Source organism: Zophobas morio, unplaced genomic scaffold, assembly GCF_036711695.1.
Source record: "Zophobas morio isolate AGI-343-1 ecotype UQ-CSIRO unplaced genomic scaffold, CSIRO_AGI_Zmor_V1 ptg000009l, whole genome shotgun sequence".
NCBI lineage: Eukaryota > Metazoa > Arthropoda > Insecta > Coleoptera > Tenebrionidae > Zophobas > Zophobas morio.
Window position 1 is genome coordinate 10,342,649 of NW_026972114.1, and position 25,210 is coordinate 10,367,858.

The following is a 25,210-nucleotide window of genomic DNA, read 5'->3' on the forward strand; positions in this document are numbered from 1 at the left end:
CACTTCGTTTAACTGTACACACCGCACTCCCGGTATCCACCAATCCCGTCACAAAGTCTCTATCGTTGATTAGAAAGGTTCGGGCCACTGTATCTCGACTTGTCAGGCTTTTTTCAACCCTGTGAACCCGCTTTTTCGGCTCGGTGGCTCTTGTTTGCTCAGGTCTACTCTCACAGGTTTCAGGGTGCCTCTTACTCTGACATGCTGCCGCAATGTGGCCATACTCCCGGCATCTAAAACAGAGAGGCCGGCCCGCGTTATCACGTCCCGGCAACCATCTCTTCTCCGTTTTGATGGGGGACAACATCGTTGATGGGGTAGAAGGTTTTGGTGGTACGAATCTGTCTACTTTATGTCTGGCCCGTCTTTCCGCCACTAACCTCTCATACACAATGATGTCTCCAAAGAGGTCATCCTCATCTGTGTGGGTCTTTGACATCAACATTGTCGCCAATTCTTTTGAAAGCAGGCCCACCGCTAGCTGCTCCTTTGTCTCCGTAAATGACAATTTCAGGGCTGAACACAACCTGACCTTGTCGTGAAAATAAAGATTTGTGCTCTCTTGTGCACTCTGTACCCGACTTGACAACGCTTTCCACAACTGGGTTTGGCTATGCTCCCTTACAAATGTCCTCCTGAAGGCCCCTTCAAACTCCTCCCAACTCCGTATCCTTTCTCGTTTCGACTCGTACCATAGACGAGCGGGGCCAACCAGCTGTGTTCGCGCAGTTTCGAACGTGAATTCCGACGGCCAATGGTGCAGCCTCGCCGTTGCACTTATGTTCTCCAGCCAAGGACCACTACGACTCAAGTCTTCCCCGTCGAATTTTTCCACTGACTTAGAAAAATCCGGCATGACCTGGTAGTTCGGCAGCCCACCACTACTTCCTCTGGTGCTGCCCTGCTCTCCAGCAGCTGTGTTGCGCTCGACTAGATCCATCAACTTCCGGTTTTGCTCAAGGATATACTGCATTAATCCTGTCGACTGGATATCTGAAGGGTTTTGCGGGACTGGCTGATCGTTTATGTACCTACTCGTTCGCGGCGGATTTTCCCAAGGAGTGTCAACGAGGCCCCCATAACCTAAAACGCCAAAGCTGCCATTCCTGTCGCGTCCATTCCCAAGCTGGCCCCCTATTGGCTCCGGCTCAGTCACACCTGTGCCGTACGAGCCTGGGACACTTTGCTGGAACAAGTTGGTCATGTTGGAGGTAACGGGTTGGGACGCATGCGCCGAAGTTGTTGTCGGTACAGCGGTACTCATGGCCATGGGGGTGTCACTCGAATACAAATTTAGGAAGCAAGCCTCAGCGCCCTCGGTGTCGAGCTGACCAAGTAATGAAAAACGCGCACTTTGAAAACGTTCAAATCATCCAATGAGAGTGCGATGCCGTTAGCTGGCATCAGCTGGTTTTGTGGTGTGCATACGTGCGATTAAAAAAGCCGCTGCTATGAAAGTGTAAAATCGTGCAGGGAAAAAAGCCGGACTGAGGTAAGTATTTAGAATAGGAATATACTTATTAATAGTGTAAGGATCCAATTCGAATTTTTAAATTTCAAATGAATTCCGCGCGCACAAGAAACGGTCGGTAAGAAGAAGAGGTTGGCAACCAACCACCCCAAAAGAAACAGACGTGCGCAAAGCGAGGGTGGTATTGTCTTGAAAATGAGTCACTTCGCTTTGACCGCTTGGAACAAACGGTCGACTTCCTTTCGAGCGCTTCGAGCAACAGGTTGTATTTTTAATTGTGAATTATTCTGTGCCTTTTGCTGTTGTGTTTTGTTTTTCCAGTGTTGATCTGTTCCATTGGAAAACCTAGCAGCCCCCGTGGAGCCATTGGGTGTTCCTGATTTCTCATCGTTCTTACGACGAGGTTTTTGCGTTCCTTTTGGCGGTAAGCCGTGTCGAAATCTTCGCATCTTTGGAGAGGTATGTTTTGAACACGTTTTCGACCGGGACCTGTTTCGCGGCGAGTTTCAAGTCCCGACGTTGCTTCAGACCTCGTGACTCACCGACGCGTGCGTTTTGTTTTTCCACTAATCTCGTTTTATCTTTCATTTAAAATCCGTCGTAGTAGGGTTTACAGGAAGTGATTTTTAGTTCGGGCCATGCTTTATTTAGCTATATTTGTGAAATCTGTATTTTGGATGGCGGCAAACGAGTTGTTATTTTCACCGTTCTTTGTTCAGGCAGCAGCCATTTTGAAGCGTCCATTTTCTTTCTTTTAACCGAGCACATGTTTTAACTGAATCTATTGAACAAATTAACAAACATTGTGGGTCATGGGGGGGACGTGCCTTTTATTCCTTTTACTTAGCCCATCGTTTATACAAGGCCACAGGATTCATTGCATTTTTGCATCGCATATTTTCGACGCCTATTATTTGGAATGACGAATTCGTCCAACGCCATTTTGCAACTGCAGCTTGTCCGCCATGTTTGTTTATGTGTTTTGTTTGGGGAAATGTATGTGTAATAATGGCCCACAATGTAGCTGAATAATTTCACGTTTGAATTTTAACCACTAACTTGACTGGACACGAATTATTATTAATCTCATGTAAATTTGTTAACTTTACAATCTTTCACCTCATGCAATTTGTCTTTGTCTCATAATTTTAGCTTCAGTAATTTTCTTTGCTGTATAATTTGAAGTGAACGTAAATTTCCATGCTCTGCAGTTTTGACCTAACCTGATATTTAATTTGTACAAGCTTATTTCACACCAGATCTTGTTTTTATAAATCTTTGCTAAGTTTTGCTCATGTAAATATTTTGTTGATGAATGTCTCTGTCCTGCAAATTATCTGATGTCCAAATTTAATCTCAAGTAAGAATTATTTGTTGACCGAATTTTCGTAAGAGTGTGTGGCGAATTTAAATGTTGTGTATTGCTCTTTGTTGAAACTTTAACACTTGTTCGGTTGTCATTTAATATTAGAGTCATAGAGATTGAACATTAAAATGAAATTGAAGGTAAATAACACATAACTCGTAGTGTACGTGGGGCGCGCGACTCCTTCTCAAACTGACGGGATTAATCGCGTCACCTGCACAAGTCCGCGGGTGTTGTATAGCTTCAGGGGGCGATCGCGGGTTTTTAACGCTGTCGGCTTCTGTCCATAGCCGGGACCCCACTACGGATCTGCGATCGTAACCGCCTCGTTTCGCAGGGCACGTTCGTAATGGAGAGATGCGTGTGAGCAGGCGTTGGTGTAGATAGAATCACCGTCGTGAGGGAGAACAGTGACGATCAGGAGTCCCAACCTCTACTTGCGCTACAACGCCCCCTCTGGGTATTTTCTGTGCTCATAAATGAAATTGATATATTTGATTATATATTTTGTTCTATGTTTGTTCGATCGCCACACTCTCATAATGATTCGGTTTCTGCCATCCAATTTACATATGTGTAGGTCTTGTATTTGTTCGGTTTTCATATGTGTATGTCTGTCAATTCGCGAGTGTTTTCCTTTCAAATATCTTAAGGTGTCTGACATGTAATATGTCGGTGAATAAAACCCCAGGGGGTTTTGGGGAATGAAGACCGATGATGCCTTGGCCCTGCGGACTCGCCAGAAGGGCAAATCGAGCGTCTGTCGTTCTTCGTTTCTTTTTCCTCCTTAGGAAGGCTCCTAATTTTGTCTATTATTTCTTGCGCTCTCGACCGTGTATGCACTTGTATGAAAGAACGTCTTCCCGCCATTTTTCAAAACCAAAAAGAAAAAAAAAACACACAACGTAGGTTCTCATTTGTTAGACGATCACAGCCAAGGCCAAACTTTGAATTTTTGAATTTTTCGCGGACCTTTCAAACTGTTTCAAGGTCAAATTTAAGGCGGGAAGTTTGGGTTATCACAATAGTTCTATTTTAGGCATTTCTTACATCTCTCGAACATGGAGAAACCACGCCGTATTGCATATCGATGTAAATATCCAAACTGCGGAAATGTGTTCTACAAGGGTGGTGGTAATGACCTTAGATTTTACCATTTTCCAAGAAATGTGGAAATGGAGGAACTTTGGAGACAAATTTGTAAAATTGATGCAAGTAAACCGTGTAAGTCCTTATACTTGTGTAAAAATCATTTTCACTCGACAGATTTTCATGATCCATTACATCGAAACAGACTGTTGCCTAATGTGGTCCCAAAGGAATATGTCTCCAAAGAGTCCATGAGCAGTCAAGTGGTTGCAGCGGAAATTTACACTCAGTTGCTGTGGAATCCGTAGCTAGTTGCTCATTTTCTGCTGAAACAGACTTTTCTACCATAGAAGAAAGTAACGTTTGCTGAGAGGAAATTGCTTCAGAGTTGTAGTTCGCCTCCTCGTGGTGCACCTTGAGTAACGCTAAATGAATTGGCACATATCGATATTGACAGAAATATCTCGTCAAGTAAGTGGACTATTATTGTTTTCAAATTTCCAAAATTGTTTGTTTAGGTACGCAGTTGTTCATTTTCCTTACAACACAATCTGACAGGAGGGATGATAACCCTAGAAGCTTCACATTGTGAGTTACATATCTTTCTCTTATTATTATTGTATCTAATATTTGTATTTCTTGATTTGTTTATTTGATATGTATTTAGATGTATGATAATAAATAGGTTACATTACATTCTGTATACTTTTTGTAATTTCATATGAGAATTTACATTAAAATAACCCGCAAAACTAGGTGGTTGCCTATACAGGAGTAGGTGGTTGCCTATACACAAGTAGGTGGTTGCCTATACACAAGTAGGTGGTTGCCTATACAGAAGTAGGTGGTTGCCTATATGGAAGTAGGTGATCCGCGTATTCAAATTTACGCGCGTATAGTATAGTTGGCCAGCTGCACACCGAGGGCGCAAATTTGTTTCCATCGTTAACAACGTAGGTATCATTTCTTATATTGAAGTTCTGTGCTCATGGCGTTGATGCATGTTGGCGTCCTCTCGGTGGCCATTTTGGAAGCCGCGGCGTCCTCTGGGATTCTTCCCTTTGGGCCCCTCTCGCCCAATTCTTGGTCTTCACTCACAATGCTCGTGGGTGTAAGACCTCTTCCCTCACCGCTCTGGTTGCCTTCCCACCGCTGTCCGGCCACAAATTGCTCGAACTTCTAGTTCAAAACATTGTTGAGCATGACTTCACTTTTCCTGTTCAACGCGCACACAAACAAGAAATATCCCACTTCTGATATGTAAAAACACACGCTTTATTTAAATCACACACTCAGATTCCGCTAACTATACTTTATTTATTTACTTCATAAATACACCCTAATCACTAATACACTTAATTAACTCTCCTATCTCTACGCACTCTACGTACTACCCTCCGTGGTTCCTACCCGCGAACTCCCCTAAAATCCCCTTGCTCACCCGTAGCGTCACCCCCACCCTGTTGGCTTACCCAGATTCTCCCTCAATTATGGGTTGCCTACCTACAGGCCAACGACACGTACTACAGATCTAACCCTTACACTTGCAATTCCGAACTTTTCGATTTTCATTAAACGCGGATATTGCAAAAATGTACCGCCAAATTCGCGTTAACGATGAAGATGCTAATTACCAATTAATCCTATGGCGCGACGACCCTAATAAACCGTTACAAACCTATAAGTTGTTAACATTAACATATGGTACCAAGTCTGCAAGTTTTATAGCGACGCGATGTTTAGCGGAATTAGCAACAATCAACGAAGAAAAATTTCCCACTGCCTGTCGCGTAATAAAAAACAATTTTTACATGGACGACCTGCTAACAGGTGCCGACTCGATTCCTGAATTAATTCAAATAAGAGACCAGGTAATTAATATTCTAAAGCAAGGGCAGTTCGAGATAAGAAAATTTCACTCGAATGACGATTCAATTTTGCCTAATTGTGAGGGCAATAATTCAAGAAGTCAGGTAGATTTAAATAAAAATGAACAAACGAAAATCTTAGGTTTATCTTGGGAATCCATATACGACACGCTGGGATATGATTTTTGTTTAGGAAACACCCAAAAGGGTAACGAAGCGCATAATCCTATCACTCTCGTCTCAAATTTTTGATCCGCTGGGTCTCATCTAGTGATGCGACTTTGGTCCGAAAAACATCGAATCGATAAATCGATAAAGTTTGATTAGACCATTAATCGATTCAATTAATCACAAATCAAAATAATCGATTCGATTAAATCGTTTTGTGGAAAATGTTAAAAAAAGTTCCAACATTGTCATAAACTTTAATTGGAGTAAAAAAATAAAAAATTTGTGAACATTTTAAATGAAAATAAACTTAATACAATAAAATACAAAATCAATAATATTCAGTCGTAAACATAAAAATTAAATTTATCTCTTAAAACAAAAATATAATTGTAAATTATTCAAACCAGTACTTATCTTCAATACTGCTCAGGAATATTAAGTTTGACAAATGTGGTCCTGTTAGTCTAGACCGTTTGTCTGCTAAGATCTCTCCCGCTCTACTAAACAGTCTCTCACATGGTACGGATGTACCAACAACTGACAAATACTTGGTTGCAATTTTATACAATTCAGGAAACGCTATCTTTAACTGCTTAAAATACTGAATTGGATCATCATTTCGAGCAATAATCGATTGGTCTAAGTACTGCTTCAATTCTGTTGGCAAACCATTTCCACTATTTACATCTGAAATTCGAGATTCTTTACTAACAACCAAATTTTCATGAATATTCCATATATCATTACTATTATCAGAAACTGGTTTAAAAAATCCTTCAGAGTCTACCTCCCTTGTTTTTGTTGGAAACATTTTTGATATAATATTTAATGTATTTGATAACGATCGTGCGCTTTCAAAATGTATTTTCTTAAACCGAGGGTCAATAACAGTTGCTACTGCTAATATTTCATTTCTCTCAATAAAAGATTCCTCAGAATAGAAACGTTTCTGTACTTCATTACCCAAATTTGTGATGAGCTCTTTCCCAAACTCAGTAGAACCATCCAAACGATTTAAGGACAATTTTAAACAATGTGCCAGAGGAATTATTTTGCTTGCTGTTACATATTTTTCACCTGAAATTTCTGTAGTAAGTAATTGAAATGGCTTTAAAATTAAAACAACTTCTTCTAAAATTTCAATTTCATCATGATTAACCATAGTTGGATTTTTGTAATTAAATAGCACTGAACTTATGTAAGTTGCCAACAATAAAAATCTCTGCAACATTAGGTACGTTGAATTCCAACGAGTTTCACACTGCTGGATTAGCTTCAACGTTTTATTATTTGGCGCCCCATTTTGGATTTGTTGAGACTTCAATTCCTCAGTTGCCTTGGTGCTATGTTTAAAAAAGGCAACAATCTCTTTAACCTTATTGATAATATCACTTAGATGAGTTGTAAGTTTTAAGGCGTTTGTAACTACTAAGTTCAGTGTATGAGCGAAGCAGGGAAGATGTTTTTTTTTTCCAAAACAAAGGTATGCCCCCTTCACAACATTGCTTCCATTGTCCGTTACAATAGCCGTTACTTTTTCCTTGTCAATATTCCACTGCACACATAAATCATTTAATTTTTCACATATATATTCACCGGTGTGACTTTTTTCTAACATAATCACACCAATATTCACAGACTTTAATTCACCCATGTTAAAAAAGTGTACGGTGATTCCCATAAAACTTCGAGTGTTGAAAGAATCAGTCCATATATCCGTTGTTATTGTGAAATTTAAAACATTCTTAAAATCTTCTTTAATTTGAGAGCTAATAACTTCATACCGTTCATCCATCATATTCGTGAAAGTTTTTCGGCATGGTAGTTTGTACAGTGGAAGTGTAGTTTGTAAAAACTTCTTAAACCCTTTATTTTCTACAGTTTTCAGTGGCATGTTATCTACAGCCAGCATATACAAAATGGCATTTGTAATCTTACTGGCATTTCTACCACCTTCTAAAATTTAAATAAATTTTGTAATATAAATTGCTCAATTATTGAACAAACCTGTATATGAAGATACTTCTTCAAACACTTCAGTAACTTTTTTCTGTTTTCCTTTGATATGTGAAAATGATGAGCTATCCAAGATGCTTAAAGTTGTTGCTTCTGATAAATTCGATATATTATCACAACTTCTTTCAATTGTCCTGCTACCACTGCACCCAGGTTCGGATTGAATAATAGGGGATGTGGGCTTCTCGAAACATTGTCTTTTTTTACATGGCTCCTCTTGCTCTGATTTTGATTCTACATTCATTATCGATTTCTGATTCAAAGGGATCATAGGATGCTTCCTTTTCATGTGGCTGAGCAAATTAGTAGTATTACTATGATTTTTAACTATTTTGAGACAAAATCTACATCTTGAGGATATTGCATCGATTTTTGTAAAATATCGTTTAATAGATTTGGACGTTGGCATCGACATCCTAATATCTAAAATATTGAAAAAATATAAAATCGTGGTTTACCTAAACTCTACGAACAAAAAATCTGGCAAGATTAATACACGGATTAATAATTTTACTTACAAAAAAGGGGGATTTTACCACTTCCGCCAAATCTTCAATCTAGGCATTTCAGTAAGCGTTTTTCCGCGACCATACTACAACTTACCATAGTATGTGGTATGATTTACCAACTCATATTCGCGAGAAAGCGGTAAGTGAGGAGAATGTGGTGTAACCGTAGCCACAAACGTCAAGAAATCATACTGCAGCTTACCATACTCTGGAGTGGTGTATGTTGCGGTAAGTGAAATGACGTAAGATGTTTATAACCTTAAAAGCGGGAAACTAGTGAAGTTGATGGTGGTTTAAGGTAAAAATTAGTCAATCGTTCACCAGTTAAAAGTGTTTGATTTTTAAAAACGCTTGTAAAAATTGGGCCAATTTATTATGGAAAACTCTGCCAACATGGAAAATTACGTGGAATTAGTGGATATTTCCGTGAATGTTAACGGAAATGATGTTTTATTAACGGTAGATGCGGAAACAGCGGAGACCTTATTGAATGGTAAGTAAAGCCCTTTATAATATATTAGCCTCTATACTCGTACCATTTAAGATCACGACCAAGCCCGAAAGTATGTCGAAATGGCATTTCCTGAAGCAAATGACAATTGTACTGATGAGAATAATAGTAGTACGTTTGAAGAACTGTGTTGTGTGCCTGAGAAGAAAAAAGTATGGTTCTCTAAAGGGCGACCTACAGCAGAGGATGAGGCAGCTACCGCCACATTGTTAGAGCTGAGGAAAAATTACGATCCGAAATTTCGTGATAAAAAATCTACGAATAATTCACTGTGGGCGGCAATAGCAAAAGAGTTAGAGGCAAAAGGATACGACATATGTCCAACTAAAGAAGGCCCAGCTGCAAAATGTAGACAAAAATACGTGAATTTGGAAAAGCAGTATACAACTTATATTCAACACACAAGACGGACAGGAGAGGAAAAGAAGTGCAAACCTCCCTATTTTAATGAACTACACGCCATATTAGGTAAGGAAATGTTTCATTTGACCATATACCAGTGTTCCTTAAATTTAGCTATTACAGAAAACAAACATAAAATGTATCCCACCAGTCTCCAAGATTCAGAAGGGTCTGAACCTGTCGCAGGACCATCACATCAAATAAGCGACACTGAAGATAGTCAAGAAGATAATAATAATGTTAACGAGCGAGTCATCAATAGATTTGCTAAAACAAAACGAACGGTGCGACCAAAATCGCGATCATCAGAAATTATTACCACTTTTACAGAACAACAGGCGTTAGATCGGGAAGATCGACGGCAGCAGTACCAGGCGTTGAACAAACTCTTACAGGAGCAAAACGAACAGCGACGAGAGATGATAGGTTTATTCAGCACATTAGTGCGCCATCATGTACGTCCTGAAAAAAGAAAACACAACGCTTCCTCAGATTCGGAATAAAATTTAAAAATGCATCATTTTAGATACCGTCCATTGGAGTAACTGGTCGGTTTTCGAGAATGATTACACGTTAGTCAACTTTTACGCCAAAGAGAGGCAGTTATGTTTTTTTATATGTTTACATACCGTCCACTGAAGCAATTGTTTGGTTTTTTCAAAATGAATATTTTATTTATTTTTTGTTAACTTTTACATGTTGTTTTATATAATAAAAATTCATAAAAGGCAATAATTATAACATGTATGTTCCTTTAACAAAAAGTGCAGAAGTAGTATTATCGTTCATTAAAAATGATGTGGGCAATATGGTCTCGCTTAGCTCTGCCTAAGCGTGCTTCTTGTTCATTATTATTCATAATTTGATCACCTTCCCACAAGTCATTGATGATTTCCTCTGTCCATGCATCTTGGACCATGTAACAAAAGTTATGTAACACGCAGGCCGCTGTTATTATTTCAACTGCTTTACTAATTGAATATGTATTTACATACAAAAGGCGTCTCCAACGCCCTTTGATGAGTCCAAAGACATTTTCAATGGCTATTCGTGCGCTGCTTAATCGGTAGTTATGCCATTTTTGTACTCTTGTTAAATTCTGATTTTTTCGATATGGAACCATTAACCAGCTTTTAATTGGAAATGCGCTGTCTCCTATTATGTGATCATCATCTGTTGGAAAATAGATGCGAGATCCATAGCTTTGTATTTTTTGGACAAATAGAGAATTAGAAAACACCTGAAAGAATGCTTGATACAGTCTTATGTTGTATATACGTTAGCACTTATTTACCCGTGAATCGTGGGCCGCCCCAGGAAATCCGACAAATAAATAGTTAAAAATTTTCTCTGCTGTTGCAATTGCCATTACATTTACAGAATAATTTTGGTGTCTATCACAGTAACTGTCTTGTTGGTCGCTTGATACTTTAACTTTAACATGACAACCATCGAGTGCGCCAAGGGTGTCTGTAATAAAATATTTACTTATTTAACCGCTACCACATAAGTTGAATGTTTTATTACTTGGATATTGTCTAAAGCCGTTCCTAATATGTTGAAATTCTTCTTCAGTTTGTGGCCAAAATATGTAGTCATTTTTCATTTTGAGCAAAAAGTATAGCACGATGTTTACAATTTTCATAACACTGCTTACAGCCACTTGAAATACTATTGCTATTGATTGTAATGACTCTTCCTTAGCAATGTACCAGAGGAATATGAGGAGAGATATTTCTGGACTGATGGGAAAGTTTCCTCCTCTGTATTTTTTTTTTATTAGCCCAGATGTATCTTTACGTATAATGATTTTAAATAACTTATGAAATGTATCTTTTTGCATACGAAAAAGGCGGAAAAACAAGTGGTCATTATAGTATTCCAACCAGTTAAAATTATCCTCTTCATTACGCACTAGTACATCTACGTACGATTCCTTGTACGTTATGCACCAATGTAATTGTTGAGTTTTGTCTTTAGCCATCAACCATTTCATTACCTCCACATGTGGTAATGCGTTGTTAGATATTTCATCAAATAACACGAGACATAGCGGTAGTAACTCCCTATTATCCATTGCAAAGGTACCCACGGACTTTTATTGTAATTCTAACCTAATTTTTATGTGAGCACACAAATGTCAGTGGTCACAATATTTAGAAGTAACCACTCGAATAACAAATCTAGCGTTTTGGCGCTGCCGCACATACCACTATTTTTCGAGTGGTGGGAAACTTACCATCACATACCAGTTACCACTTACATCTTACATTAGTAGTATGTCGCGAAAAAACGCTTAGTATTTCACATGCACATACGATGATTTTACAAATGTGGGATGTAGGCACGATGTAGGTAACCATAGCAACAGCAAAACCAAAGAACCACACACAGAACAACATTCAATGCACAGCACGGTAACCAGTACCACGCAAATGTGGCTAAAGTCACTAGATTTTTCTAAACGGGTATTGATTTTTTTAGCCGATTCTCGTAAAAAATAATCGATTTAAATATTAATCGAAGTTTAAAATATCTACAGAAAATCGATTCTTTAGTATGAGATACAATCGATTATTCAAGAATCGAATCGATTTTTCACATCACTAGTCTCATCGGCCCGGTAGTAATGAAGGCTATTATAAGATCATTTTACAACAGTTATGGTCGTTAAAATTGGGATGGGACGAAGCGGTGCCATTATCCATACATAGCGCATGGACAACGTTTTTGGCCGAATTACACAATTTAAAGAACATAAAAATCCCACGTAAAACTATATCGAACTCGCTCGTGATAAGCGCGGAATTCCACGGCTTTTCGGACGCATCCCAACAGGGCTATGGAGCAGCCGTCGATCTGAGGGTGCTGAATGAATTTGGTGCGTACGAAATAAAACTCATGTGTGCGAGATCGCGCGTCGCGCCCTTGAAGACGATGACCATATCACGACTCGAGTTATGCGGAGCGTTGCTGCTGGCGCAGCTAATGTCGAAAGTACGGCAAAACATTTCTATCAAAATCATTAGAGAAATCTTCTGGACTGACTCGAGCATCGTACTGGCATGGATCCACACTCCCGCGAATTCGTTAAACATTTTTGTAGGAAATCACATTTCGGAAATCACTGCTCTGACAAAGCCAACCGCTTGACGCCATATTAACTCCGAGAACAATGCGGCAGACAGTGGCGGCTCGTGACTATTTTGGTTGGGTCGGCCAGCAGTGAGTAACCCAAAGTTTTAAGACATAGAATACAAGAACCAGGGACCTCAAGTTAGTCATTATCTATAATTTGCTACCTGTATGGTGTTAATTCATATAGTCCTAACAACTTGGTAAAACAAAATAAAAAATATTCTTCAAATAGGTATAAAGTAAAGCATATACTTATACAATATAAGCCATCTATAATAATAAAATAACGACAATAAACTCAAATAAAAATGAAAATAACATTCAAGTTATAAAGTAACACATTCTAACAAAAAATATAACATGAAACGTCAACAACTATTTATTAGTAAAAAACAAAATCGAAAAAGTAAATTAGAAATTTTTATAAACCAATTCAATGCGTCTTTGTTTTGTATTGGCAAAGTGGTCAATTACTTGATTATAGAACTTTTGATCTTCCGTTAAGTTTGTAAGCACTTCTTTTTCTATTGCTAAAACGAATAATTTGGATAATCGATTTTGACTAATGGAGTTTCTAGTAAAATTTGTAATTCGCTTTAAAGCTGAAAAACTGCGTTCAACATATGCTGATGTGGATGGTAGGTATATGATTAAAATTAAAGACAGAAATAATTTCGGAGGCTTCTACATTTTCGTAAGTAGCATCATCAGGAGCAGGGTTGAGAAATTAGGAAGATGGCAAAAGACCACGGTAACTCAATATGTCAATCATACCAGACGACCAGAGGCAAAACTCTTTTTCTGAAGTTTTTTTGAATTTATTGTCAACATCATATTAAAAAATTAAACAATATCAACAAAATAGTTTGTTTTTTGACTTGCTCCCCGTCAGCCATTTATAATTTTCATACCATGCTGTATTAATTATTAATTATTAATATGCTATTGCACCGGAGCTGACGTTATTATTGCTCCGTGCTTCGATTAAATGTTGCATGCGCGGCTCCGAACGGGTCATTTCTTTTATATCCCAGGAATTGATCATCGTATGTTAAAAGTCGAAAGTCATTATTTAATAGATGTGTAACAGCATCAAAATTTAAATCAGTTACTAATTCTCTTACTAATTGTTGTCATTGTTACTGAAATTAGAAACAAACCTAAACCAATTTCATCCACGTGAAGACTGCAGAAATTCACAATATACAGACAGCGGCCGGCCGGTGCTGGTAGTGGGGAACCGCATGGAAAAGTGCACGGCAGAAGTGGAGTGATGAAACGGAATATTGTACGGTTTCGTCGCTATTGCATTCTAACTTATACAAACAGAAGGTGATAGCGCTATAACAACTTGATGTACTGCCAAAAGGCCGGCCGATTTTAGCAGACATTTGACCAATCACTGCTGCAGGCGCGTTAATCAGAGGGTATCAGACACGTATCAGTCTTTATAGCTATTTCTCTTTAATTCCGCTAAACAGAGAGCGATAGCAGATATGACATTATTCGACGTTTATTCTTGTAGTCGGCCGGCCTCAGCTGCTGCTCCTCGCAGTAAAAATATTCAAACTTCCCGGCACGATTTGTACTTCCGAACGAAAGTGAATAAATTAGATAACGCTTTTTGTAATTAAAAAAATAATAACAACAGTAAAATCAGGTGATTTCAAAATAGCTTTAAATTATATTCTTGCGTTTAAAATAAAAATGAATATCGCAAATTGACAAGTTCGGTGACAGACTCGGCCTGGCCTAACTGGCCCCCCCTGACGAGCCGCCACTGGCGGCAGATATCCTAAGTAGAGCCGCATACCCATCAGAAATCATTCAAAATCCAATCTGGTTCAGCGGACCAGAATTTCTAAAACTCGCTGAAGATCAATGGCCACGATCCCACTTAAATGTCAATTGCGATAATGTACCAGAGAAAAAGGATCCGGTGATCGTATGCAGCGCAGGTACGATATCAGAGGCATTGTTGCACCAATACTCCACCACAGACTACACAGACAAGCCACATACCCACTTTGAGCGAACGTGACCCTTATTGACGACTTACCTCAACCGTCACTTCATACGCGCGATTTTTAAACGCGAGGACTGCCACTTTACAACACAATCTCGGATAAAAGCCAACATAATGTTAAAAAAATACATCAGCAGAAGTCATATTATGTTTAACTTACTAAAACAATAAAGGCGTTCGTACGTACGTTCATAGTCAAAAAAAAAAAATGAACAAGCTAAAAAATTTATGAGTGCTATTAATTAAATTTATACATTTTTTAAAAGTGAGTGAATGATTATATTGTATTGTATTGTGTATTCTGTCGCCGCAGGACTCACAGGAGTGCGTTGCACTTCACACGTCTTGGTCGGACCCATTTTGAGGTTATATGTGGTTATGTTGTCAACCCAAAGCAAGGAGGTTTAAATGTATATATGTACTTATATTCAATATCTCTGACCCGAAGTGTCAAAATTCTAGTTTTTCTAGTTACATTCTCCTAAAAGTTTCCACTAAACAGGATAGCCACTACAGTATTTTGCAAATTTTTAAGCGGAATCAAGGTCATCCTTACCTAAACCGTCATTTTCCTGTGTTCAAGGGCAAAATAATTGAAATCGACTGTTTGGACTCTTGAATTAAAGACTATATTCGTTTGTCAGTGGTGGGGCAATGGCTTGTCTGTGTAGTCTGTGACTCCACCTTCAATAAATGCATGCAAAAAGTGTGGCGTCACATAGGCGTTGGCGCGTTCCAACCATTGATCTAATAAAGGAGTGGATGGAGCCTTGTATACGTTTCCATACGCGACCGAGTGTAATCAACATAAGAAAGAAATAGCTAGAGCGGTTATGCATCAGTGGGGAAAGGACGGCTGACCACGTATCACGTGCTGGGTGGCAAGAAACGCTTCATTTGAACAGGAATTAATATGTTTTCTTACGAATTTGTTCAAACAAACTGTTGCGAGCGAGGCAACTAGCCAATTTATTTGAGTTGAGATGAAGAAATATAAGAGGGATGAAAATCCTACCTGGTGGATGAGTTTTTCTTGGAGAAGAGGATGAGACTCGGGTTGGTTGTCTTGCGTCTTCTGCTGGCGCCAGCGGGTTTCACCTCGTGTCTTTTTCTACGCGTCCCTTATTGCACGCGCACGTTAAACGTCAAAGGATCGTACTCGTACTCTTTAAACCGCGCACCGCTCTCTCTCTCTGTTATGCCGCCGATAGATGGCGCTAACATAACCGCCCACCAAATTTTCGGGGAAAATTTTAGGAAAATGAGAATAAATTCTAGGGACGGTTGAATGATAACCAAGTACATAAAGAATTGATAATAGATCCCAAAGATAATAACTACTCAAAAAGAAAATAAAGGAGAATTCTGAAAAGAAAGGGGAAAAAATAAAGGAGAAAAAGAAAAAGGGGGAGACTTTACTGAGGGGGTAAAGTCACGAGTTTGTTAACGGGACGAATATATTGTCCTGAAGCAGTCCTAACTCTCACGACCCGGACAACTCCGTCGGGTCCAGGCAGGACTGTTTCAACACGACCAATAGGCCATGATAATGGATGAGTATTGATTCCACACATGAAGACGACGTCACCTTCTTGAATGTTAGGTGCACTACGGTGCCATTTGCGCCTTTGAGTTTGTGTATGTAGGTATTCTTGCGTCCAACGACGCCAAAACTGTTGGAAAAGTTGACGAAGGCGCTGCCAACGGCATTTAAAAGTTATGTTTCCTGGTATATCGGGTTCGGGAGGAGAAAGTAGCGGTGATCCTATAAGGAAATGTCCAGGACTCAAATAATCAATGTTTTCCATGGGGTCGAAAGAAACTGAACATAATGGTCGGCTGTTCAATGTGGCTTCTATACGAGCGAATAAAGTTGTATATTCCTCGAAGGTGTGTGCTGTATCTTTGATAAGTCGCTTCAGGAGGTTTTTAGCGGATTTTATTCCAGCCTCCCAAATTCCGCCGAAGTTGGATGCAGTGGGAGGGTTGAAATTCCAGTTTATTTGTTTGGCCGACAAGGAGGAAAAAATTTGATCCTTATGTTCATGTAAAAATCTGGTTATTTCCTTTAAATGGTTTGCTGCTCCAATATAGTTTCGTCCGCAATCGGAATAAATGGTTTGAGGAAGGCCACGTCGTGATACAAATCGATCAAAGGCAGCTAAAAAGGCAGAAGTAGAAAGCTCAGTGACAAATTCGAGATGAGTGGCTTTGGTGCTCATGCAAACAAATAAGCATAAATACCCTTTATAGATTCGGGCGCTACGGCGTTTACTTTCTTTCACAAGAAAAGGTCCGCCGAAATCGGTGCCAACTTGTAAAAATGCTCGCACCAGTTGAGTTCTATATGCAGGAAGATCTGCCATGATAGGCTGAGCCGGAGTTGCCTTGAATCTATGGCAAGTTAAACATCTGTGTATTCGCTGACGTAATAAAGAACGCAGGGAAACTATCCAAAATTTTTGGGAGATAAGAGCTTGTACGGTTAAAGGCCCAGAATGTAAAGAGTACAGGTGATAGAAATCGCAAATAAGAGCAGACAAATGTGACTGTTTGGGAAGTAGAAGTGGATGTTTTTGTTCAAATGGAAGATAAGAATGACGTAGACGTCCGCCCACCCTGAGGAGCCCAGCTGTATCCAAGAATGGGGACAATTTTGATAAAGCTGTGGGTATAGATATGTTATTCTTGAGTTTCTCAATGATGTCAACATAGTAATGTCGCTGAACGATGAAAACGCAGGATATTAATGCTTCTCGCAGTTCATTCAAAGAAAGGGCTCCAGTTTTTCGTTGATTATGGTATCGAGCATTATTGATAAATCGTCGTACATACGCAAAAACTCTAGTCGAACAAGTGAGGAGAATTTACAAAGAACGTCTTCAGTGGTGCGCACATTAAGAACAATCTTGCCCTTGCGCTTCTCGGGAATATCGCTATCAGGGATAGATGTTCTTTGACGGGGCCACTTGTTAGGCGGTTGTGATAAGAATTCTGGTCCATAAATCTAAGAAGGAAAAGTAGATAATTGTTGAGGAGTCATTCCCCGGGAAGCGGCGTCTGCGCAGTTCTCTTTAGAGCTTATGTAATACCAGCTTTCAGGATTGGTAAGCTCAATTATTTTAACTACTCGATTAGCTACAAAGGGTTTTAAAATATGAGGCATAGTTTGTAGCCAGGCTAAGACGATTTGAGCATCAGTGTATAGTAAAGTTTCTTCTATCTTGAAAGTCGAAAGAGATTTTCGAACGGAGACAAATAACTTCGCTAACAGCAGTGCTCCTGAGAGTTCAAGGCGAGGAATGCTTAGCGGTGTGAGGGGTGCAACTTTGCTCTTTGCTTTGAGAAGTATGGTGTAATTAGAGCTGTCACGTAAGAAACAGAGGTAAATACACGCGGCGAACCCCTTTTGGGAAGCATCGCAGAAGCCTATTAATCGGAGTTGCTGATAATCATTTGGGAATTTTCTTGGAATCTTGATTTGTTGGAGAAGGTGGATTTCTGCAACAAATGTCTCCCATTGATGTCGGAGAATTGGATTCAGCGGTTCGTCCCAATCACACTGAAAGAGCCATAATTGTTGTAAGAAATGTTTAGCCCAAAAAACCACGGGCGTCAACCAGCCGAGAGGATCAAAAATCTGAGAGATGTAAGAGAGAATAGTTCTTTTCGTGGAAGGACCGTGAAATTGATGAGTGTGGTATGTGAAATTGTCCGAATTTGGTTCCCACATGAGCCCAAGAATTTTAAATGCAGATTCTTCTGTCGAAAATACGATGGGATTTTCAAGATACTGTGCAGGCAGAGAATTCAGTGATTCAGGAAGGTTGGGTTTTGATCTCCAAAAGATATGCTGGAACTGTCGATCTTGAGGTACTAGCATGATTTGCCGGTACATCATGCGGATATCAGCGCAAATGGCAACTTCGTGAACTCGAAAAGATATCAAAATATCGGACAAATCATTTTGCAGTTTAGGGCCGGGTAGTAAGCGTTCGTTTAATGAGCTTCCTTTGGAATCGAGAGCTGATCCATTGAAAACGACTCTTATTTTAGTGGAAGAACTCGTTTGCTTGAAAACACAATGGTGAGGCAAAATGTAGGACGATGGCTTTGTAATGACATTCATGTGGCGTAGATCTTCATATTCAGTAAGGAAGGCTTGATACGGCGCTTCGGTTCCGGGTTGTTTATGTAAACGCTTTTCCAAGTTAAAGAAGCTCTTCATGGCAATGTGTCTATTTACACCAAGGGAAGTACATCCTTTTTTGAAGGGTAAAGACACAGAATATCTGCCAGAAGCATCACGAGAGTGGGTTTGAAGAAAGTGTTCTTCACAAAATACGTCATCAGGATTAACAGGTTTTGAAATCTCAATTTCTTCTTGCTCCCAGAATTGTCGTAATAAAGAATCCAGTGAAGGGTTGACGACGAGTAACGAAACTGAAGAGGTAGTAGGGTGTTCTATTGAGGTGTTTCCCATTATTATCCAACCAAAAAGTGTTCGAATCGCAGAAGGATTCCCGGAAATTATATGTGGTGAATGAGGTGATAAAATATGTGGGTAAATATCTGCACCGATAAGAAAATCTATTTTTGAAGGTTGATCAAAGGAAGAATCGGCAAGGTCGATTTCCATAAATTTGACGAATAGAAGTTGGTAGAGGAAGCGTAGGCAATTTATTGGCGATGGATGTTAACACCACAGCATTTACCTTGAGACTTTCAGATGAATATTTGGAACGTAAAGTGCAGTTCACTATTCCTTGTGTTTTTGTGTATGATCCTGATATACCACTTACCTCGATATTTTTTGCTTGCGATCGCCTAAGACCCAATCTGTTCACTGTTCTTAAAGTTATCGCGGAGATTTGTGATCCAGGATCAACAACTGCTCGAATTGGCCAAAAGATTCCAGCTTCATCTTGAATGAAAAGCTGTACTGTTCCTAATAAGACATGATGGGGAAGCAGGTTGTTCGTAGTTCGACAGGATAGTGTTACAGTAGTACTATTCGGTGGAATTTCCTTTGTACTGTCCTTCTCTGCATGCAAGAGTGTGTGATGTTTGCCATTGCAGTGTTTACACGTATTTGTAGAAGCACAAGAGGTTAGGAAATGGTTACCCAGGCAGTTGAAACATCGTTTGAGAGATTTTATCGTATCATATTTTTGTTGGATACCTTGGGCGAGAAATTCTTCACAACGTGATAGTGAATGACTATTTTGGCATAATGGACACGTCGGTGCAGGTGGTAGTCCCTTTCGAGAGCTTCCAGGGCTATTATTTTCCTTCGTTTTAGTAAGGAAAGAGTTGGGGCGCTTGGATGGTAGAGATTTTAAGCGCGATTTGCTCGTGTTGGAGGTTTCAGCAGCGCCGACAACTTCAAATGTCTTGCATTGTTCGGTTACGAAGTCGATTAATTCTTTATACGTGGGAATGCTGTTACTCTGTATTTTGGCTTCAAAGGCTTTACGAATATTCGTATCAAGGTTTTCAGAAACCATTTGGAACAAGAGAAAGTCAGCAAGATCGGGAATATTCAGAGCTCTCAAAGCGTTTATGGAGTTTGAGTGAATGTTGAGAAAGTGTTGAAGGCCGTTGCGGGTGTTCAAAGATGAACCAGTAAAATTTTTGATTTGGGAAAGATAATGAATGGCGAGTCTTCTTTTGTTTTGGTAACGATTTTGTAGAGCTGCGAAGGCAAGGTCGTAATTTTCGGGAGTGACTTCGAGCGCCGAAATGACTGCTAATGCGTCGGAATGAAGCAGTGATCGCAAATAAACAAATTTCTCCGCTGATGAAAGCGTTGCGTTTTTGTGAATAATTGAAGTAAACAAAGAAATAAAATTATTCCAATCTTCGATCTTTCCGCTGAACTTTGGAATGGCAATATTAGGTAGAGAGGATTTGCTAGCCGTGGACGTGTGTGGGGCTGAACTGGTATCGCTCGAGGCTGGCATACTTCGAATCAGATCCATATATTTTCCACGAACTTCGTAGATGATATTATCACATGCTTTTTGGACATTTAGAACCTCCAATTTATCTGCAGCAATTTTTATTTGCGAATTGCGGTCGATTATTTGATCTTGAATTCCCTCAAATCTTGCCTCCAATTCCACTAATTTATCAATTCGAGGTCGAAACAAGCGAACATTTTCTGAGGTTAGGGTTCGAGAAGAATCCAGAACGTTCTGAATTCTAGCAAATAGTGATTCACGTTTAATGCGTAATCCCTCCAGCTCGGTAAGGATTTCTTCGGGTGTGGGCATTTTGTAAACAAATCACACGATCGAATTGTAAACAAACCAATAAGCAACGAGGAGACAAAAGCGGTTTGCGACAAGGATGCTCGAGTGAAGAAAAACTTCGACTGTCGCCGGGTACGATAAAGAGAGCAAAAACTACCAGAAATGAATGGTTTAAACAACATGTATTGCGAAGTGGACTGTATTCAGAGGAATTATCCGGCTCGAAGGACCAATATGTTGCGAGCGAGGCAACTAGCCAATTTATTTGAGTTGAGATGAAGAAATATAAGAGGGATGAAAATCCTACCTGGTGGATGAGTTTTTCTTGTAGAAGAGGATGGGACTCGGGTTGGTTGTCTTGCGTCTTCTGCTGGCGCCAGCGGGTTTCACCTCGTGTCTTTTTCTACGCGTCCCTTATTGCACGCGCACGTTAAACGTCAAAGGGTCGTACTCGTACTCTTTAAACCGCGCACCGCTCTCTCTCTCTGTTATGCCGCCGATAGATGGCGCTAACACAAACAATCAATTAAAGTCCCTAGATTACTAAAGTAACGCGAATAGGCGCCATTTTGGCTCAAATAAACAACCGCCAACTTTGAAAATGAGGACAATAATTGCTGGTATAATCAGTTATGACTACGAGAAATTACGAGTGTCTAACAATATGAATGTATTCTACGTGTTTTGGGTGCCTAAACTTTTATCTTAAAATAAAGTCAAGATTTCAAATTTTAATCATTCTATTTATACACTAACTAAAAACAAAATTAAAAATTAATTGACCATGTCAACAAGGTTTCGCATTCCAAGACTACGACTAGTTTTATTGATTTTATTTTTTGTCTCCAGAGACTTATTTTTTAAAGAAAAATGAAGCCTACACTTCAAAAACAACGTTGTCATCTTGTGTATAATATTGTGACATGTACGGATGCGTAATTTGAGATTTTTCAAACAGATGATCAGAACGATTTGATGCAACACCCAGGCATTTTAATTGATTTTTGTAGAGCAAACACTTTGACACACTTGTTCACAAACGTCAGTATCAATTGTCAAACGGCCATTTTGGCTCAATTTGTGTCTGTCTTTGTCTAACACACGGGCCTAATGAATCGCGTTACTTTAGTAATCTAGGGACTTTACAATCAATTATAACAAACGTCTGTTAATAAAAACTATATTTTTACAGTTTACATTAAAATTATGTGTAATGTGAAACAACAAAAATCATGTTAACTGGTGGAGATAGTCTTTTAATAAAGTGAAATGTATAGAGAATCTACAATATATTACGAATTCAGTTAGTACAATAATCTTCTACAAGTTAACTAATCATGTAGTGTATGTTCATTGGTAATTCTGAAATTTTTAGGATAAAAGCACGGCCAACTGTATTAATATATATGGCCATCCCAATTTGTATAAAAAGTTGATTTTTTGACGTTTCCAAAATCGTTAATCAGGCAACTACATCTGTTGAGTACAGTTATGAACTTGGTTGGCAAATAATTGTCAAAATGACGTTTTAAAATATCACGTTTTTTTGAAAGTGTAGATAATGGCACAAGAACACTAATGATATTACTCCTACTATTTAGTTTTGAAATAAGATGGATATATTTTTACAAAATGAAAATTATTTAACAAAAAGGAAGGTAGATATTCATAATCTTAAAACTTTTCTGCTGGTAGGTTTGTTACAGATCGTTATTTTCTTCGACCAGTCTTTTGGTTCCAAACAAATATTATCAATAACTGGTTTCACTGTTGCTCGAATAATTATATCATATACTCTGGATTCATGTTCCAAGCAACAAAATAATGGATTTTGGTCCAAAGAAGGATGGAGCAGATTACATATTTGTTGACATGTCTTTTTAGAGTTTAAAAAGGGCAACATTTTTTTGAGTTACGTCAGCCACTTCCTGCACAATGCCTACGGAATATGCATTGGGATAGGTTAATCCACCTCGATCCTGTAACAGGATGAGTCTTAATAGCGGACCAGGAACCTCTTTGAACAACAGCGGTGCAAGGCAGCGATCGCAATGAAATTTGTGGTCTAATTTCTTTAAAGTGAAGCCAGGCAAAAAGGCCACAGATGCCGATGAAATGTTTGCACAGGGTTCAATTAATTTACTCAGGTTTTGAATCTTTGTTCTTAATTCCAAAGGTACATCAAAATTTTCTTTGTCTTGTTTTGTATCATGGTCCAAAACCGAGAATTTTGCAGTAGGTACTGACAAAGTCTATATTGGAAACATTAGATGATTTGGAACATTTAACAATTCCGCAGCGGAGGATCTGACGCATTGCATATTCTGCAGCTCTGGCATCCGTTGCATCATTGGAGCCTCCTTTTAATCTCACGTGTGAGAACGTTGCTTCCACCGCATCGGAGCTAAAGGAACGCGTAAGAACATAGTAAAAGCCTGCTTGTTCTAACAGAAACTTAACACACAAATATGTACTTCTGGCAATAAATTTTAAAGCATGTGCAGTCTCTTGAGTGAAACCACGAAAACCGGTGCTAGCAGAACTGATGGTTTTACAGGTAGCCCTTTCTGCAATTCATAGTTTTGCGACTCGTTACAGATAACTTGAATCTAAATGTTGTGCTTTTTAAAAAACTTTCTAATACCACCGGGCCTCCAAAAAATTGTATCGGCCACCCTATCTTGAAATATTTGTCTTTTTTCCTAAGTTTTGATTTCTGCCATGTTGTAAAAAATGTACGAAACCAGTTCTGGAATCATGATATGCTGTCACTACAAGGTACTATTACATCTAAATTTTTGAAAAAAATATATGAATTGCAGATCAAAAGGAGTCTCCAATGATGCAACGGATGCCAGAGCTGCAGAATATGCAATGCGTCAGATCCTTTGCTGCGGAATTGTTAAATGTTCCAAATCATCTAATGTTTCCAATATAGACTTTGTCAGTACTGCAAAATTCTCGGTTTTGGATCATGATATAAAACAAGACAAAGAAAATTTTGTTGCTTAGAACATAAATCAAGAGTTTGTGATAGTGATATAATTATTCGAGCAACAGTAAAACCAGTTATTGATAATATTTGTTTGGAACAAACAGACTGGTTGAAGAGCATAACGATCTGTAACAAACCTACCAGCAGAAAAGTTTTAAAATTATGAATATGTACCTTCCTTTTTGTTAAATAATTTTCGTTTTGTAAAAATATATCTATCTTAATTTAACACTAAATAGTAGGAGTAATATCATTAATGTTCTTGTGCCATTATCTACACTTTCAGAAAAACGTGATATTTTAAAACGTCATTTTGACAATTATTTGCCAACCAAGTTCATAACTGTACTCAGTAGATGTCGTTGCCTGATTAACGATTTTGGAAACGTCAAAGAATCAACTTTTTATACGAATTGGGATGGCCATATGTATTAATACAGTTGGCCGTGATAAAAGTAATTAAACTTTCGATAAAAGTGACAGGGTGCCTAATTAAATTAAACATATTAAATTGTGTGGAGTTTTCTACTAAAATCTATTTTCTAAATCCACGTACAAATAACTAAAACAATAATCAATAGATAAAAATTCCCTCTTTTTGTAGCAATAATCTGTTTTTTTCGTAACTCGGAATATTTAGAGAATCTAACAAATTTTTTAAATTATTTACGAAATCCTTCGTCTGTGTATGTAATTATTACCTATCAAATGAAACAGGATTGCTTTCTTTGCACGTTCTATTCAATTATACGCACAACACGATTTCACGATGTTTAACAAATAGTCCAATAAAATACAACTTAAGAAGACTGTAGACGTTTAAATAAGGTAACTTGAGCCTAAAAAACGTAAATTTGCAAAAATACACCTTCAAACACCATGCGACAGCACGAAACAAACCTCCAGAAACACAGTCACACAGTGCTCTGCAGTTTCGCGTCAATGTTTTGCCACCCAGAGAGGCCTATCTCTCTCCCACTGTGTTGACAACGCGCGTCTCTCTCTAAGTTACTTCCATATAATATTATTTGGTAATTGTTTAGAAGCAAGGCAAACATGAAATCTTTTTTTTATTTGTAATTATTAAATGTTTTCAAATCTGTGTTACCTATTTTGTTTTATTTTTTTATTTTTTATTTGTGTTTATTTTTACGTTTAACAACGCATAAAATTAGAATTAATTATTTATTGTTATTATTTGTTCATTGTACATTCATCTATTCGGCTGCCAGAAACTTCGGAGCACAGACTAGATAAAATAAAATTTATTGGTCAGAATCGGAAAGCTGGGATCGACAGCAGGCAACATTGTAAATTATCCTAATGATTATACGACACTCAGAGTAGGTGGTTAACACTATTGACAGCTTGTCAAACGGATTTTATATTTACTT

General features: G+C 38.6%; 5 protein-coding genes and 1 long non-coding RNA gene across 7 annotated transcripts; 2 read left to right on the forward strand and 4 right to left on the reverse strand.

Annotated features, from left to right (window-relative positions):
- The first annotated feature begins 3,869 nt into the window (after nt 1-3,869).
- LOC135125657 (uncharacterized) lies at nt 3,870-4,622 on the forward strand. The gene is made up of 2 exons (XR_010279929.1): nt 3,870-4,397; nt 4,445-4,622. It is a non-coding gene; the product is annotated as an uncharacterized LOC135125657 (long non-coding RNA).
- A 1,587-nt stretch (nt 4,623-6,209) lies between these two features.
- Nucleotides 6,210-8,511, reverse strand: LOC135125853 (E3 SUMO-protein ligase ZBED1-like). The gene is made up of 2 exons (XM_064051578.1): nt 7,973-8,511; nt 6,210-7,921 (listed from the first exon to the last, which is right to left on the reverse strand). The coding sequence occupies exons 1-2, from the start codon at nt 8,394-8,396 to the stop codon at nt 6,360-6,362; spliced, it is 1,986 nt and encodes a 661-aa protein (XP_063907648.1). The 5' UTR covers nt 8,397-8,511; the 3' UTR covers nt 6,210-6,359.
- A 95-nt stretch (nt 8,512-8,606) lies between these two features.
- Nucleotides 8,607-10,012, forward strand: LOC135125855 (uncharacterized). 2 transcript variants are annotated; one of them, XM_064051580.1, is made up of 4 exons: nt 8,607-8,983; nt 9,035-9,469; nt 9,518-9,858; nt 9,930-10,012. In XM_064051580.1, exons 1-4 carry the CDS (start codon nt 8,866-8,868, stop codon nt 9,978-9,980), a joined length of 945 nt encoding a protein of 314 aa, XP_063907650.1. In that variant the 5' UTR covers nt 8,607-8,865; the 3' UTR covers nt 9,981-10,012. The 2 variants fall into 2 exon arrangements, with proteins under 2 accessions (XP_063907650.1, XP_063907651.1); XM_064051581.1 differs by having other exon boundaries at nt 9,527-9,858.
- Nucleotides 10,013-10,107: 95 nt separating this feature from the next.
- LOC135125854 (putative nuclease HARBI1) lies at nt 10,108-12,014 on the reverse strand. The gene is made up of 3 exons (XM_064051579.1): nt 10,931-12,014; nt 10,698-10,873; nt 10,108-10,643 (listed from the first exon to the last, which is right to left on the reverse strand). The coding sequence occupies exons 1-3, from the start codon at nt 11,478-11,480 to the stop codon at nt 10,182-10,184; spliced, it is 1,188 nt and encodes a 395-aa protein (XP_063907649.1). The 5' UTR covers nt 11,481-12,014; the 3' UTR covers nt 10,108-10,181.
- A 3,968-nt stretch (nt 12,015-15,982) lies between these two features.
- On the reverse strand, nt 15,983-16,933 carry LOC135125722 (uncharacterized). Its single transcript, XM_064051383.1, has 2 exons — nt 16,843-16,933; nt 15,983-16,728 (listed from the first exon to the last, which is right to left on the reverse strand). Exons 1-2 carry the CDS (start codon nt 16,931-16,933, stop codon nt 15,983-15,985), a joined length of 837 nt encoding a protein of 278 aa, XP_063907453.1.
- A 2,241-nt stretch (nt 16,934-19,174) lies between these two features.
- LOC135125723 (uncharacterized) lies at nt 19,175-20,842 on the reverse strand. Its single transcript, XM_064051384.1, has one exon. It carries the CDS (start codon nt 20,840-20,842, stop codon nt 19,175-19,177), a length of 1,668 nt encoding a protein of 555 aa, XP_063907454.1.
- Nucleotides 20,843-25,210: the final 4,368 nt, after the last annotated feature.

What these genes read in the sequence shown, in the direction of transcription:
- LOC135125853 (XM_064051578.1), bottom strand. Translation starts at nt 8,396, where the DNA reads ATGTCGATGCCAACGTCCAAATCTATTAAACGATATTTTACAAAAATC. An exon ending in AGAAGTATCTTCATATACAG is followed by an intron (nt 7,922 to 7,972) that starts GTTTGTTCAATA and finishes TTTAAATTTTAG; the next exon opens with AAGGTGGTAGAAATGCCAGT.
- LOC135125855 (XM_064051580.1), top strand. Translation starts at nt 8,866, where the DNA reads ATGGAAAACTCTGCCAACATGGAAAATTACGTGGAATTAGTGGATATT. An exon ending in AGCGGAGACCTTATTGAATG is followed by an intron (nt 8,984 to 9,034) that starts GTAAGTAAAGCC and finishes GTACCATTTAAG; the next exon opens with ATCACGACCAAGCCCGAAAG. An exon ending in TGAACTACACGCCATATTAG is followed by an intron (nt 9,470 to 9,517) that starts GTAAGGAAATGT and finishes CCTTAAATTTAG; the next exon opens with CTATTACAGAAAACAAACAT.
- LOC135125854 (XM_064051579.1), bottom strand. Translation starts at nt 11,480, where the DNA reads ATGGATAATAGGGAGTTACTACCGCTATGTCTCGTGTTATTTGATGAA. An exon ending in CGGCTTTAGACAATATCCAA is followed by an intron (nt 10,874 to 10,930) that starts GTAATAAAACAT and finishes ATTTTATTACAG; the next exon opens with ACACCCTTGGCGCACTCGAT. An exon ending in GGGCGGCCCACGATTCACGG is followed by an intron (nt 10,644 to 10,697) that starts GTAAATAAGTGC and finishes GCATTCTTTCAG; the next exon opens with GTGTTTTCTAATTCTCTATT.
- LOC135125722 (XM_064051383.1), bottom strand. Translation starts at nt 16,933, where the DNA reads ATGGCAGATCTTCCTGCATATAGAACTCAACTGGTGCGAGCATTTTTA. An exon ending in ACCTTTTCTTGTGAAAGAAA is followed by an intron (nt 16,729 to 16,842) that starts GTAAACGCCGTA and finishes CTGCCTTTTTAG; the next exon opens with CTGCCTTTGATCGATTTGTA.
- LOC135125723 (XM_064051384.1), bottom strand. Translation starts at nt 20,842, where the DNA reads ATGCCCACACCCGAAGAAATCCTTACCGAGCTGGAGGGATTACGCATT.